A 17,231-nucleotide genomic window follows, 5' to 3' on the forward strand; every position below is an offset into this window, starting at 1 on the left:
CGCGGGCACTCGACTTGACAAAAATTCAAGATTTACCAAATATTGGCAAATAATTCTACGCGAAATATTCCAATATTGACGATTTTCGAATTGTCGAGAATTGGCGGCTCGTTTTATGAAAGAAAGTATTTACTTTGCTCATAGAAATATGAGCTCGAATTTATCAATAAATTTTTTGATGATGAGTTTTTGTTGAAACTGTTCGGCGCCGCCGCGACTATTTTAGGCTGTTCAGCACCATGGCACTAGAATGATGGCCGCTACGCCTGCGCCTATGAATGCATTTTGTTCTTGTAGTCGCTAGGCATAGAATTTTAGCTTTGAACGACATACGCATTTTGAGGAATAAAGTGAGTGCTCTGTGTGTGCGGTTTTATGTACATGCATATATGTATATTAATAAGCATTGTTTTGCTTGAATTCAATTCACATATTTATATAATATTTGCATATGCCATCTTCCTGTGTGCCTGGTAATGAAGCGTTTTGTATACAGAATTTTTTGATTTGATCAATTGAACGTACATAGATAGATATAGTTAGGGCATCAAGTGTGCATATACGCACATGCAAATACGTCGATGCATATGCAGAAGTTGTTTTAGCATTTGCAGGAATTCGAACATTCGAATATTTACTCCCTAATTATTGCATGAAATATGATAAGGCGATGCTCGTGAGGTAGGTCATGTTGCTTCAGTGCATACATATGCGTGCAACACTATGGCCCCTATTATGAGTTAGATTCGATCTTCGATATTCGTTGGTTGTCGAAGATCGAAAATCGAATGTCAATTTGGTATTATGAGCGGTGCAGCCCTGTCGAAATTTTCGTTGAATACCGAATTTAGAGTCGAATGCAATTTTGCTTTCGATTGTGTTGCGTATTGTGGGTAAACTTGTTAAAATGTAAGTTGTTTGCGATTATTTATGGTTTTATAGTAACCAAATAATAAATATATACTAATTTTGTTAATTTTATGCAGGTCGAAGGTCGTGAGTATCAAACAGCAATTAGAAAGGTTAGTTTCATTAATGGAAGAGAATCCACAATTCGCAAAAGGGATTTGCACCAAATTTCAAGCAGCAAAAAAATGGGAGGAATTTACAACGGAGCTGAATTGCTTGGGACCACCAGTTAGAACGGCAGCAAAATGGATTAAGGTTAATAATGGTTTTTTTTTTGTGATGTTTATAGAAATACATTTTTATTTTCCCTTGGCAGGTATGGGCAGAAATACGTAGAGGAACTGAAATACGTATTTTTTTCGAATGACGAATAATTGAATAAAGAAAATTTATAACAAAAATAAAACAGAAACTGTGGCGTAAAGGTTTCTATTTAATACTTTTTAGATTTTTCTATAATATTCAAGAGATTTCATCTCTTATGCTGTATTTGCTATAAAAATGTGCTTTTCTTTGTTGTAGATCAGCCTCTGTACTACTAAATTGTATCCATCTTTGGCAAATATAATTTTCCAGGACATCTATTATTTCCGATAGCACAACAGACACAGTGGGTTGAGCAAGTCCTAGCATACCTTCATTACCAATACTCAATTGGTACGATCCCTGATCATAAAATCGCAGAACTGTGGCTAGCTTTAAAATACTTGGAATGGATTTGGCTCGGGTGCACTGCTGCAACTGGTTTTCTGTACTGGACAGTAGGTTCATAAAAGCCTCTTTAGATAATCTAAAGTTCTTTAAAAATCTGTAAGGAAATTTCTGTAATATTAAGTACGTCAACACATTTTGAAACTTCTAAACGTACTCAGTAGAAGACATTTCTAGGGGGTTGGATGCGCCCCTCAACTGTTTTCTACTTCTAGCTAGTTCCGCTAATCTTTCATCGTCCGATAAATCGTCGAACCACAACTCCGTTGTACTCATTTTCACAAAAACTACTTTTTTTAACTTTTAAAAATGTTGTTAGCAAAGAATTTCAACACAATTGGTTTTTCTTTTATTTTGATTTGCTGTATCAGCTGAGAAAAAAATATCTATTGTAAATGCGTCGAGCGATCGAAATTCACAATAGTCCTATTCTTCAACGAATGAGCACCATAATACCAAATGAAAATTCGTTCGATCAGCACTTTCGACTACAGTCGAAGATCGAATGTTGCTCATAATAAGGGCCTATATTTATTAAAGATGCAATCGAACTTAGTTGTCCCATATATGTATGCAAATACGTTTCTTTGAAGTTTTCTTTTATTTAATAGGTCTATGAATAAGTTCGTGCGGGTTTTTTCGAAATTTGAATTTCGGATCATTCCCATGGCTTTTAAACGTTTGGAAATGGTTGATTGATCAACTCCCAAAGTTTTTGCAACCTCTTCTTGCGTTTGAGCCGGATCTTGATCGAGCAATTCCTCCAATTCGGTATCCATGAACTTTGGCGGCGCGGCCAAAATCACCACTTTTAAAGCGTGCAAACCACTTCTGGCACGTTCGCTCAGCTAGAGCATGCTCACCATAAACTTCCACCAAGATACGATGACTTTCGGCTGCTTTTTTCTTCATATTAAAATAATGAAGAAGAATTCCCCGCAAAAACACATTATTTGGCACGAAATTCGACATTTTCAAGTGTGGTAAAAATATTGTTGTTTACGCTTCAAATAAAAAACTTATACTGACGTTTGTGCCTTACGACAGTAGCTCTCCAATGAATGTTTGGAAATGTGGATCGATGGAATAATAATCAAGTTACGCCATCTGTTGTAAAACCGCACGAACTTATCCATAGACCATTAATTAAATATTTTAAATTTAAAAGTTTTATACTATCTATAAAATGCATACATATATGAATTATTCCCTGTAATAAATGTAAATTGAAAAAATAGAAATAGAGTGAATGATCGAAAGTAAATAGCGAAAGGTAAGGAAAGCGAGAAAGCGTAATGTATATACAGGGTGGGCCATATAGCGTTTTTTTTTTGGAACCACCCATTTTTTTGAGAATGGTAACACAAATGACATGTCAAATGTGTTCATAATTTACTTAAAGGTTTGACATTTACGAAATGGGACGCTATACGCTTGAACAAAATTGGGAAGTATTGAAAACCTATTTCCAAAGTGGTGAGTCTTCTTCTTCTTTTCTGATTTCCACATCGGTGGCTATGTCAATAAGCAAAATTGTCGGATTTGGGGCTCAGAAAATCCACACGTTACTGTAGAGAAGCAAATGCATCCACAACGAGTCACTGTTTGGTGCGGTTTTTGGTCTGGCGGCATTATCGAGCCATTTTTTTTTTCAAAAATGAGCGAGGAGCCGCGGTTACAGTAAATGGCGAGCGTTACCGTGACATGCTCAACGAGTTGTTTCCAAAAATTGAAGAGAAGGACATGGACGACATTTGGTTTCAACAGGACGGTGCAACTTGTCACACTGCCAAAGTTACACTCGAACTTTCGGCTACCGTTTTTGAAAACCGAATAATCAGCCGAAATTCCGATATCAATTGGCCGCCTCGGAGCTATGTTTTAAGCCCGTTGGCGTATTTTTTGTGGGGAGCTCTTAAGGACAAATGCTATGCGAACCATCCAGAGACGATTGATGGTTTAAAACACGAAATCGAAGTTGCCATTCATGAAATTCGAGCCCAAACAATCGAAAATGTGCTTAAAAATTGGGTTGATCGAATGGCCTACTGTAAAGCCAGTCGTGGCAGTCATTTGAACGATATTATTTTTTATTCATAAATGACAATGTTCAATCTTCAAAATAAAAAAAAGTTTGAAAAAATATTGATTAGTTTTTTTTTTATAGCCGATTCAAAAAGTAAATTTTACATGGCCCACCCTATACTTATATGTATATAGAAAAATAACTTAATATTTAGCTTAAATATAATTTACATTTACATATTGATTTATTTAATTTCAATCGTTTAAAATTTCAAGCAATATTTCTATTAGCTACTAAGTACTAATTTTAATTTATCAAATTCAATTTTATTCTATTTTATTTTATTCGAAAGTTGCCAGAATCTGGCTTGACAGTATATTTGTGTAGAACCCCTTTTCGCGTGGGCGGCCTTTGGCCGCGCTGCAAGAAAATAACCGTCATCAGTCCAACTCCGGCTACGCAGTTCACAGCATTTTTGCGTAGAACTTCTTTGTGCAACTCCGGCTACGCAATCCATAGTACTTTTGCGTAGAACTTCTTTCTACGTAGACGGCGTTCTGCCCCGCTTCAAAAAAATAACGCTCAATAGTCCAACTCCGGCTACGCAATCCACAGTATTTTTCGCTTTAAAACCATTGAACCTAAAATTAAAACGTCATATGCGTGTGTGTAGTAAGGAGGCACAATAACCCCCATACCCATCATTAACACTGAACTGAAATAATACTTCATTTTGGTTCATATTTTTATTTTCATTTGCAGGCATCCGGCAACACTATACTGTTGTCATTCCAATGAATTCTTATTCGTGTTTAAAATTAGAAAGTGATTATATGGGCAAATGCGTTTGCATTTAACTTTCATTAAAATAATTCGAATACAATTATAAAAATAAGTTGGAACACGCGTATGAGTGTATATTTAGTGAATTTAAGTGACGTGTAGAAAATGTGGAAAATTTTGCGAAAGGACTTAGGTGTGAAGCCTTTTAAAATACAGCTGGTGCAAAAATTGAAGCCGAACGACCTACCGCAACGCAGAATTTTTGGTGAATGGGTTCTTGGAAAGTTGGCTGAAGATCCACTTTTTTATCGAAAAATTGTGTTCAGCGACGAAGCTCATTTTTGGATCAATGGGTACGTAAATAAGCAGAATTGTCCATTTTCGAGTGAAGATCAGCCAGAAGATTTGCAAGAGCTACCAATGCATCCAGCAAAGGTCATGGGCTGGAGGTATCATTGGACCGTACTTCTTCAAAGATGCTGCGAATCGTAACGTGATATCCAACTTTGTTTTGCCCAAAATGCAAGAGCTTGACTTGCGTGACATGTGGTTTCAACAAGACGGTGCCATATGCCACACAGCACAAGTAACAATGGACTTGTTGAGAGGCGAGTTCGGTGAACATTTTACTTGACGTTCGGGACCTGTCAATTGGTATATATTGATATAATATTATATGTGTGCGATATAACGCCTTTAGATAATTTTTGTGGGGCAAGCAAGCTTCAATTAACGCATTGGAAGACAACATTAAAGCATTTATGTGTGAGATACCGGCCGAAACATTGGAAAGAGTATGCCAAAACTGGACTAAGTGAATGGATCATTTGAAGCGCAGTCGCGGTCAACATTTGCATGAAATAATCTTCAAACATTAAATTGTACTATCGATTTAAATAAAAATTGCATGCATTTTCTTGAATTTTACGTGTGTTTTTTTGAAAAACTTTCCTATAGCTCTTAAAAATCACCCTTTATTATTTACCGAGTAATTGGGAGTTATATTATAAATATTGTTCCTGAACCACTCTCTAACATCTCCACCAAGTTTCATTAATTAAGGCATTATAGTTTGCCTAAAATTGCCCATGCTACATTATAGCGAATCCCCGCCAGATACCGCATTATCAACGGGCATAACGCAGTGCTTATTGGACAAATATGACTTGATCCGCGACAAAACGTGTAGTGAATACCTATTGGCGCAAGCTTCGACAAGAGTATTCGGTGGGATACTGTGGCAAACGCTTTAGAGTAGTAATCACCAAAAATAGACAAAATGACAGTGGAAATAGACAAATTGGTGATAGCGGAGAGGCCATCCGAGTCAGTTTTAGATGTGGGTTTGAGGTTCCTAATACCATTGACGACATCAGTATCCGAAAGGAACAATGACCGAAAATTAAACAAGGTATAACTCTTAGAAGGCAAACTACTTACAGAATCCAAGTTCAAGTTAAGTTCAAAATTAGAACAAAAAAAGACAGAATATAAATTGACAGAATTTGTGCACGAGCTTTCAAATTTTATTATTGTAAGAAATATTATTTGGTACCGTGGAACTAGACTTTTTTGATTTTATAGATTGCCCAACGGCCTTCGAGCTCAAAATATACATTATTTCATTCAAAATATAATTTCTGTATTAGAACGTATACATACAGCTAAATTCCTTTAAATAGCAATGAAATTTAGAATAATGCACCTCTCCTTTTACACAGTTTGCAAAATTTGTTTTTCAGATTCTAATGCATCTAAGCCGTTTGATATGCCAAGGTGTCTTACGGGTATAATCTTTCTTATAACAAGTAGAAATGTTCTTCAAGCATAACTAAAAAACCTTAGTTTTAAAGTAATGAAAATATGAAGTAGTATCATTGTCATGGAATGCATTACCGCAAATTACGCCCGAAATTTCCTCCGAACAGAAATGAGAACAGCACTTCCTCTTAAACATCCAGACTGATCCCGATTTGACAGGGTCACAGTATTTATGGAAAACATCGTAAAGATTGATATATAAATATAAAAAAATAAGCGCTATTCGGCGAAATGTAGGAAACACACAAGTATGCTGATCAATGACTGTGTCAGAATTGGTAAGTGTTACCAATGTCGCCCGAAATTTCCTCCGAACAGAAATGAGAACAGCACTTCCTCTTGAACATCCTTCGTCTTTATGGATAACATCGTAAAGATTGAGGTCAAACGTTTCACAGTCGAATAAGTTTTCATTCGGTCAAGACTCAGCAAATACAAAAATATCAAAGTTTAGGAAAAAACTTTTCTAGACCCAGTCGGATATTTAGTCCGAAGGTCTGATGTCTTTTGAAAATAAACTTTAAAGAATTTATTACTAGTGTTAAAAGAGATAGGATCCAGCACATACTGCTTATTCTTGGAATACCTACCAAGCTAATAAGGCTCGTTGGCGCAACGCTCACAAATACCCAAGCAAAAGTGATCATTCAACGGAAGCCCACAAAGCCGTTCTCTATTGAATCAGGTGCAAAACAAGGTGATGCCTTATCAACAGTCATATTAAATTTGATGCTGCACTTTGTCGTAAGGTAAATCAACAAAGGTGGTACCTTGATAACTAAAACAACCCGAATATGTGTATTCTCTCAAGAAATAGGAATGATTAAAAAGAATTTTTTTTTTTTATTAACATTATTGACGGTAGTGGCTTTTTTATAAACGAAAGCAAAATCAAATATCTGTCGAAATCGAGGCGGCCAGCATAGATGCAAAATTTTTATGTTTTGAAACAGTGCAGCATTTTAAGTACCTAAGCATGTAGCGGTGATTCAACTTCGGCAGTGAAGGATCGCGTCAACGCCGCTAACAAAGCGTATTACGTTAACTATGTACAAGAAGATAACCGTTGGATAAACGCAGTGGAACGCGATCTTCAGAAGTTGGGAAACGTAACTACGAAGCAACAGTTCAAGATAGACCGCTTTGGAGGAGCATTTTGAAGGAAGCTTTGACGCACCCCGCGTTGTAACGCTATGAAGTAAGAAGGTCATCTTTTTCGGATGCAGATCCGGCAGATCCTGAAGCCACCATCTCCTTTCTTTGCTTCATCATAGTGATGTATAGGTACCATTTCTCATCTCCCGTGACGGTTCGGTACAAAAAGCGTTGCTTATGACCGCGTGTTGCTTGATAGCGGGCGAGATGCTGAGAAGCAATTCGAGGGCAACTTTCTTTGTTTGTTTCGTTGAGCTCGTGAAGCAGCCAGGTTCCCAATTTTTCGGTAAATCCCATTGAATTAAGATGATTGAGAATCGTTTTATGATCGCAGTTAATTTTTTCCGCCAATTCACGACTGGTTTGACGACCGTTCTCGTTCAAGAGTGATTTGAGACGTTCTTCACCGAATTCAGAAGGCCTTCAGCTGCAACCCGTGTCATCGACGTCAAAGTCGCCATTTTTGAACTTTGCAAACTATTTCCGCCACTGTAGACTATGACACTCTCCCATACACGTCGGGAATGTCCCGGGCTACTTCGGCAGCCTTTTGACCTCGAAGAAGAGCAAGTTTGGAAAATGTTGATTTTCGCCTCCTGGGTACTCCATTTCTAAGCCTCAAAACTAATACAAATTAAATAACTAAAAAATACAATTAACATAGTTTTGTAGAGTAGAAAAAATTCTATCGACTAAATACTTACCATTTGCCAAACAGCAACCAAATCATTTTAAATAAAAGAAAATATAAAAACGCTTTGAACTTATTCTCCAACCCAATAAAAATTATTTGTTGTGTATTGGCGCGCTCAATTAAAACATTAACACTAGCATTTGTAGCACAAGGCATAGAGAACAAGTTGTTATATTATTTTATTACGCATTTACTTGAACTAACGGAGTTACTGTCGCAAGGTTTTTCAACTCTAAAAGTATGGAGGACTATGAATAAGTTCGTGCGGTTTTACAACAGATGGCGTAACTTGATTATTATTCCATCGATCCACATTTCCAAACATTCATTGGAGAGCTACTGTCGTAAGGCACAAACGTCAGTATAAGTTTTTTATTTGAAGCGTAAACAACAATATTTTTACCACACTTGAAAATGTCGAATTTCGTGCCGAATAATGTGTTTTTGCGGGGAATTCTTCTTCATTATTTTAATATGAAGAAAAAAGCAGCCGAAAGTCATCGTATCTTGGTGGAAGTTTATGGTGAGCATGCTCTAGCTGAGCGAACGTGCCAGAAGTGGTTTGCACGCTTTAAAAGTGTTGATTTTGGCTTGGAAGACGAAGAACGCGAGGGTGCGCCGCCAAAGTTCATGGATACCGAATTGGAGGAATTGCTCGATCAAGATCCGGCTCAAACGCAAGAAGAGGTTGCAAAAACTTTGGGAGTTGATCAATCAACCATTTCCAAACGTTTAAAAGCCATGGGAATGATCCGAAAGGTAGGCCATTGGGTGCCGTATGAATTGAAGCCAAGAGACGTTGAACGCCGTTTTATGGCATGCGAACAACTGCTTCAACGGCACAAAAGAAAGGTTTTTTTTGCATCGAATTGTGACTGGCGATGAAAAGTGGGTCCATTACGACAATCCAAAACGTCGGGCAACGTATGGATACCCTGGCCATGCTTCAACATCGACGTCGGCGCAGAATATTCATGGCCAGAAGGTTATGCTGTGTATCTGGTGGGACCAGCTGGGTGTTGTGTATTATGAGCTACTGAAACCGAATGAAACGATTACGGGGGATGTCTACCGACGACAATTGATGCGTTTGAGCCGAGCACTGCGAGAAAAACGGCCGCAATACGCCGATAGACACGACAAAGTTATTTGGCAACATGACAATGCTCGGCCACATGTTGCACAAGTGGTCAAAACATACTTAGAAACGCTCAAATGGGATGTCCTACCCCACCCGCCGTATAGTCCAGACCTTGCGCCATCCGATTACTATCTCTTCCGATCGATGCAACATGGCCTGGCTGACCAGCACTTCCGTAATTACGATGAAGTCAAAAAATGGATCGATTCGTGGATTGCGGCAAAACCGACCGAATTTTTCACAAAGGGAATCCGTGAATTGCCAGAAAGATGGGAAAAAGTAGTAGTAAGCGATGGACAATACTTTGAATATTAAATTTGTAACCATTTTACGTCAATAAAGTTTCAAATTTCGAAAAAAAACCGCACGAACTTATTCATAGTCCTATTATACATAATATAATATATATATAGCAATTTAGTAATGCAAAATATCGTTTGTAATAATTTGGAATTCACAGCCCACCTTTCTGTAAAATGCCAACAACAGCTGGCAATCTATGAAGCGAAAACTTACCCAATCGGATCAAAGCTAACACACTGTGACATCTAAGTAGATAATTTAATAATTGGCGCAGCTAGTATCGGCGAGGACATTGAAATCTTATTAAAACTAAGGAGGCTTCCTCTACGAAAATTTTCATCCAACGCACCACAAAGCGGCTAATTCTATCGAAATGTTTTTGATCCGGTTTCTTATTGGTCAAGTTTTTTTTTGTATCCTCAATTCTTTGATTATAACATGTAAAGTTTTATGGAAGCTGAAGTTGGCATGGGATAGCGAAGCTCCTTCCGGGATTAAGGTTCAATAGGAGCAGTTCAATTTAATAATTACTGCATTTAGAACGTGAAAAATACCCAGGTATGCTAAAATAGATATCCATACTAAGATTCACGCCTTTGCAGATACAATATATTATATAATATATTACAAAGCTGTTAAATAGTGCAATATTCATTATAAGTAGTGCTGCCTTTTCGGTCGTTTTTCGTATAATACATAGAATAATAGGAATGGTATTGATCTGCACGTAGGTATTGATCACGTAAGTATTGATTTGCACACCTTTCATGAATTTGTTGCATTCTATAATGCATAGTGGTTTCACAATATTCTGATCGGTTTTTATATTATGTTTTCCGGTCGGTACTAAAGGGTGGTTAAATTTCAAGAGCCGATGTTGAATGTAAACCACATCTAAACGCCAAGGTTTTTTCTGCATCTCATTTGACATTTTTTAATCTCAGACTAACTCAATTTGAACCATGGAAAGATACACAATCGAGCAACGCGTTTAAGTTATTCAGGCTTATTATGAAAACGGGCCTTCAAATCAAAATGCATATCGCGCACTTCGTGATTTTTTCGGACAATTTAATCGCCCAAATGAGCGTACAATCGGAAAAATTGCGCAAAAGTTTGAGCAAACCGGGTCTGCAGAAAATATTGCTGCTGTTCGCGATAGTGTGGTTGAAGAGCCGTCCACCTCAACTCGTCGTCGTGCCCAACAATTGCACCTCTCACGCTCGTCGTTGATTAACATTATGCATAAAGACTTGCATTTACACGCTTACAAAGTGCAAAGCCTCTTGACCATTTCAAGCGTCGTCAATGGTCAGAATGGTGGCAGGAAATGGAAATAGTGAATGACCAATTTTCGAAGAAAATCATCTTCAGTGATGAGGCACATTTTCACTTCAGTGGACTCGTCAATAAGCAGAATTTCCGCATTTGGGCAAATGATAATCCCAAAGTGATTGCCGAAAAACCAATGCACCCACAAAGAGTGACTGTAGTAGTAGTAGTAATTCTTTATTTATTTATAAATATTTCAGCTTAATTTCAATAATTTTTACAATAATTCGTTTAAATATATAAATACATAAAGAAATAAATTTGTGGCAATAACAATGTTGTCTGTCACAACTCAAAAATTAATCAAAAATTAAACTCTGCAAGAAGAAAATTTTTATAGCGTAAGGCTGAGTATACCTATAAAGCAAGTTAGTCTTTTCCAATTATGGCCAATAGGTATATCTATTACTTCTGCTTCATTTAGCTTCGCTGCGTTTAAGTATTTTGTTCTGATCTCCTTCAGTATCGGACATCTTCCTAAGAAGTGCTGCATATTTTCTTCCTCGTTTAAATTGCAGAGGGTCCATATTTTCTGAGCATTTCCATACGTAGTTGCAGTTAGCTTCAGTAAACCACATCTTGCTTTGAAAATTGTCGTAATATCAGCTAGCCGCATATCTTCTTTAATATGATTCCCCTTTTGAGTAGTCTAAATGTTTATAAATTCGCGTCGCGCTTGACTGTGCTTTTTGCCTAGCCATGTTGATACCTTTTATTTTCATTTCGGTAAGAAGTTGCACACAGCGATCTTGCCAGTCTATAGCGGTGATGTTTTCTTCAAGTTTAAGACCGTATATAAAGTAAACGTTGAAACGTAAAAACGAATAAAGTAACGTTGAAGTTTATTTACCTCATCGAATAAGGCATATCCCCAAACTTGCGCTGCGTAGGTTTGTATCGCTCTGCATACCGCTTGGAACAACTTCCATTTTGATTTTAATGAAATGAATGGCTTCGCTAAAAAATCGTTCCATGTGCAATTAATACTAGCTTTTGCTGAAGTATTTCTGGCTTCTAAGTGCTTGCTGAATGCCATTTTGGGCGTGAGAATGACACAAAGATATTTATATCCGGCCACCAATTTAATTTCTTCACCTTGGTACCACCATTTTTCAGCCTGGGAAAGTCGTCCACCTGTTCTAAAGACCATCATCTCCGATTTATTTGGGCTTACTTCCATATTCCATTCAGCGCAGTACTTGTCCAGGTTATTAATCATGGATTGCATGACTTTAGGGTTATCCGCCAGGAGAACAATATCATCGGCATAACGGAGAAGACGTATATTCATGCCCTCAACCAATAGTCCACCTTCTAAATAGTCGTGCAAATCGTTTAGGTATAAAGTGAACAATAATGGCGACAGCAGACATCCTTGTTTCACACCAGTGCAGGTTTCAAAATAGTCGGATACTTCTTTTTCCGTCCAAACCGCAGATCTTGTATTATCGTAAATATTTTCTATGAGGTTCGTTATTTTGCTAGATATTCCCATCTGTCGAAGTTTATATATCAACGGTCTCCTCGGTACCCTGTCGAACGCCGCCTTGAAATCAACAAAATATGCGTAAACTTTTTGATTTTCATTAGATGTACAATAGACGCAAGATTATGTTATCTACAGTTGAATAGTTTCTTCTTAAGCCGGCTTGGAATTCTGTGAGCACGTTGTTTTTTTCTACCCAATTTGCAAGTCTTGCGTTTATCAATCCCATTAACACCTTCGCGATGGAATTCATAAACGATATTCCCCGATAGTTACTGGCTGCATTTACATCTCCCTTCTTAAAAATTGGAGAAATTATCATTTTTTCAAAAGTTTCATCTATTCTTCCGATCTCAAAAATTATGTTGTATACCTTTGTTAACTCCAACTGAAATTCTGGCGAAGTAAACTTTAGCAGTTCATTAGGTATTCTATCTTTATCGAGATATTCATCTTTACATGGCGCAGTTGCGTAATAAATGGGTATGTTCAATAACGCATTATAATGCGCAACGTACTTTCGCAGTGTTGGCAATGCGTTCAGAAATGCAAATATGGCAGTACTGCAAATGCATCGCGTTCCAAAACGCCATTTTTGTATCAAACGTCGCGCATTATTTGCAGGAAAAATTTTAATACTCCACTGATTACGCTAATATGATGTCTGATGAAAAGTGAGTATAAAACTAATTTTTTTAGCTTTTAATGCGAAGATATATTAAATATACGTTATTAAAACAATATTTTATTACATTTTTCTTGATTTTAGCGATTATCTAAGTACATCTAAGTAAAGTTGCTTCTCAGAGCCCGACTAAGCATGGAAAGTGAATTTGCTTCAGGGAGGAGGAAAAAGAGTGTTTTGTGGAATAAGGTGGCGGAAGAAATAAAAAAGTGAATAAAGATTTGAAAATAGACGGGGAAATCGCGCAGCGAAAATTTTCTAACTTGCTGGTAACCTATAAGCGGATAAAAAAACGCAACAACTCATCCGGTAGGGAAGCTACATCGTGGCTTCACTTTGAAGACTTTGACGAGGTGTATGGTACCAAACATTCCATTAATGTGCCCATAGAAAACTTGCAGAGTTCGCTTGAGCTGCCATCGTCGCCATTATTGGAACGAAATGATAATAAACCGCCAAATTCTCCACCAACTTCAAGTCGAAGAACCACCCAATCCAGAAGGAATGCCAACAACGAACTGATGCATTTTTTAGAAGACGAGGCAATGAAAGAGCAGGCCCGACACGATGAGGTATTGGCTGTTGAGAAGGAGAAGCTTGCCTTGGAGAAAGAACGAATAAAAACGCTTCTGGACTTAAAATCGATTTTGAGCCAATGTCTGCAAAAGTGATTTGTTTTTTACCACAAACAAAACGAAGATGAACTTAATTTTTTTTTTATTTACCTATATTAAGCGAAGCTGTGAAATGTACCTTTTATTTTATAGTGAATTAAAATTATGTGATATGAACTTTATTTATTTTATTGAATAAAATATAATTAAAAAATTTAAATTATGAATTCAGTACAAAAATTAAAAAAGTATTGTATTTACGATTAAATTAAATTAGGTTCATAATTTTAAATCATTACTTATGAGGAGAAAAGAGTTTTTAAATAATTTCTTCTATCAACTCCATTTTCATCATCCGTCTCAGCGGACCATAAAGGGGGATCTTGAAGTGTCTCCAACTCACTTGCAGCTTCTATGTTGCCATGCTGCTGTGGTGCCATTTCATCAATATGTTCTAAGGGATTGTCTTTCCTTAAAATAAAATTATGCAAAATGGCACAAGCAAGTATCACATCAGATATGCCCTTAAAGCTTGAAATATCTATATGATTTAAAATCTTAATATAAATTTTTTCTTTAATATTCCAAATGCTTGCTCAATAAAAACGCGTGTTGAACTTAGACGTGTGTTGAATTTTTTTTCTTCCCTGGTGAGGTGTCCGTTGTCTCTGTAAGGAACCATTACGGATTTCGATATAGGATACGCGGAATCACCCAATATTATTGCACCTGGTGCTAGCTGTCTCCCGGACGTTATGCCATTAAATACTGGGCTACTTCTCCAGACATTAGCATCGTGGCAGCTGCCTGGATAACCAATAAAGACATCCAAAAAACGAAATTGACTATCACATATGGCCTATAAAGTATTAAATAATAAGTGAGTCTTAAAAGTAGTATATTCGAAGAATTTACCTGCATTTGGACAGAATGTTTCCCTTTGCGGTCATAGTAGCTAATAGCATCTTCACTAGGCGTGGGTATATTGAAGTGCGTTCCATCTAAACAACCAATTAAGAAGGGAAACGGATTCTCTCTGCTGTTTTCGAACTTCGTCATGATTGTTTGCTGCTTTTCAACAGATGGCCATTTTATTTCGCTCTTCAATTCACAAAGGACTTTAATTGTTTTTTTGAACAGGTAATGTGCAGCTCCTTGCGCAATACCAAACCGATCCGAAAGCTATCGGAAAGTGACCCTGCTATTACATAATTTCCATAATGTTACGTACAAACATTTATCCAAAGATTTTCCGCAACGACCAGTCCTTGCGGTTGACCAAAATGGGGTTAAATCGGCTTTCAAACACTTAATTAAAAAAAAAAACATTACCAAAAAATGCTGATTCAATGAAAATCAAAAAAAAAACTACCTCAAAAGTGGACCAATTCATTTGAAAATGAGAATAAAATACGTCCTCGGGAAACAATTTTATTGTTTCAAAATAAGATTTATTTTTGGGAATTTTTCGTTTTAATGAATATCTTACTATATGTAATCTTCTTTTTAGCTTTACACGTCTTTTTTTTCTTAAATTTAGCAAAAAACTATCACTTTTTACTTCAAATATATCGTCAACAACTAAACTCAATAATACTTCCATTTTAGTGTAAAACGCGTTCATAAATGCAACAAATTTTTTTGCAAATCGTCAACAAATCTATCAATTGTATCACTTGTCACATTGGCAGTGTTGCCAGCGCTGCAATTACTGCGCATTTATAATGCGTTTCTGAATATACCCAATGTCTTTTGTTAATTGCGGTGGGTTTAGTAGGCTTTAAAAATAGTATTTAAAATCGTTCGCAGAGAGTGACTGTTTGGTGCGGTTTATGGGTCGGCGGCATCATTGGGCCGCATTTTTTCCAAAATGAGGCCGGTCAAGCAGTTACTGTGAATAGTGTTCGCTATCGTGAGACGAACTTTTTATGGCCCGAATTGGAAGATGGATGTGGGCGATATGTGGTTTCAACAGGACGGCCATTTGATGGCCGAATAATCTCACGTCGCGGTGATGTCAATTGGCCGCCAAGATCATGCGATTTGACACCGTTGGACTTCTTTCTTTGGGGTTATTTGAAAGAAAAGGTGCACATCGATAAGCCAGCAACAATTCAAGAGCTAAAGGATGAGATAATTCGGCACATTAACGGCATAGAACTTCAATTATGCCTCAGCGCCATCGAAAATTTGGACCATCGGATGGAGTTGTGCCGCCGTAATTGCGTAATTGAGCCATACCAATATTATCATAATAAAGAGAAATTACAATAATTTCTTAAAAGAATTGTATTTAATTCAAAATCAACCCCGGCCCTTAACACTTAACCACCCTTTACTTCAGCAGAATGAATTGTACTTATCATTTTTATGTCTCTTTTAATATCCACACGTCGATAAGCCAGCAACAATTCAAGAGCTAAAGGATGAGATAATTCGGCACATTAACGGCATAGAATCTCAATTATGCCTCAGCGCCATCGAAAATTTGGACTATCGGATGGAGTTGTGCCGCCGTAACTGCGTAATTGAGCCATACCAATATTATCATAATAAAGAGAAATTACAATAATTTCTTAAAAGAATTGTATTTAATTCAAAATCAACACCGGCCCTTAAAACTTAACCACCCTTTACTTCAGCAGAATGAATTGTACTTATCATTTTTATGTCTCTTTTATCTTTAAATATCAACAACAGTCCCTTTGAAAACGTAATGGTCAACAGCTTTGTTTATTTAGGATCGGAATAGGGGAAAAAACTGAAATGAGATATTCGAAGTAAACAGTTAACATGTATCGACCTAAAAGAGAGCCAAAGGAGACCGGGATGTAAATATCCTTGGGGAAAGTATTTCTGTTCAGTCACGGAAAGCACACTTCTCACAAAACGAGAATTCTCGTTTCCCGACGACAATGTTTTTGTTTTGTAAACGAGAATTCTCGTTTCCCGATGCGAACGTGTTAATAGTTGTCTTTTTAAAGTTAGTAGTACTAACTGAAGATGAATGCAATAAAACTACTGTCATATACATGGTGGCCGGGGACTTTCCAGCTAACGTGAACGTGTTGAAGTTTTTGATGCTATTAGAACAACTGAATTGGTGCTTTTCTACGCCTTATAGGTTAAGATGTCAAACTGGCATTTGTAAACAAGATGAATTTGCCTTATTTGCTTACATTCTTAGCGGTGTAGAACAGATCGCCTCCGCGTCTTGCATCCTGGCTAGTGCTAGAAGATCTGCGGCCTTAACGGCTTTTTAAAAACCTGAACGGTGACGACCCTTGCATTCGCCTTTGGACTAATCCTACTTAAGTATGTTTTTCATTTTTTTAATTCCTGAGATGGCAGTTACGGTATTCTACCACCAGAGTATATTGGGGTGAAGCCCTCACAGAAATGGCTGGTGGGCTAATGGCGCGACCGTCCCCGTCCCATTAAAACCCTGGCACGCCTCGGAGTACGTTCCAAACCCATCGCCATTGGGTTGGCGGTGTAGGTGCGGTTGAGATGACTCCCGTCTTTGCGTCCGGTCTGGCTCTGAACGCATGCCTCATGAGGACCATATTAA

The 17,231-nt window shown here is 37.3% G+C and overlaps 1 protein-coding gene across 1 annotated transcript; it reads right to left on the minus strand.

Annotated features, from left to right (window-relative positions):
* Positions 1–13,959: 13,959 nt before the first annotated feature.
* LOC129250611 (putative nuclease HARBI1) lies at positions 13,960–15,250 on the minus strand. Its single transcript, XM_054890218.1, has 4 exons — positions 15,033–15,250; positions 14,576–14,968; positions 14,365–14,519; positions 13,960–14,131 (listed from the first exon to the last, which is right to left on the minus strand). Exons 2-4 carry the CDS (start codon positions 14,717–14,719, stop codon positions 13,960–13,962), a joined length of 471 nt encoding a protein of 156 aa, XP_054746193.1. The 5' UTR covers positions 14,720–14,968; positions 15,033–15,250.
* Between the last annotated feature and the right edge of the window lie 1,981 nt (positions 15,251–17,231).

Source organism: Anastrepha obliqua, chromosome 6 (assembly GCF_027943255.1).
Source record: "Anastrepha obliqua isolate idAnaObli1 chromosome 6, idAnaObli1_1.0, whole genome shotgun sequence".
In the NCBI taxonomy this organism is placed as follows: Eukaryota; Metazoa; Arthropoda; class Insecta; order Diptera; family Tephritidae; genus Anastrepha; species Anastrepha obliqua.

Bases quoted from the DNA above. Each gene is read 5' to 3' on its own strand.
- LOC129250611 (XM_054890218.1), bottom strand. From the start codon at position 14,719: ATGACGAAGTTCGAAAACAGCAGAGAGAATCCGTTTCCCTTCTTAATT. The intron at 14,520-14,575 runs GTAAATTCTTCG...AATACTTTATAG, and splicing joins AACATTCTGTCCAAATGCAG to GCCATATGTGATAGTCAATT. The intron at 14,132-14,364 runs GTATCCTATATC...TTTTATTTTAAG, and splicing joins ATAATATTGGGTGATTCCGC to GAAAGACAATCCCTTAGAAC.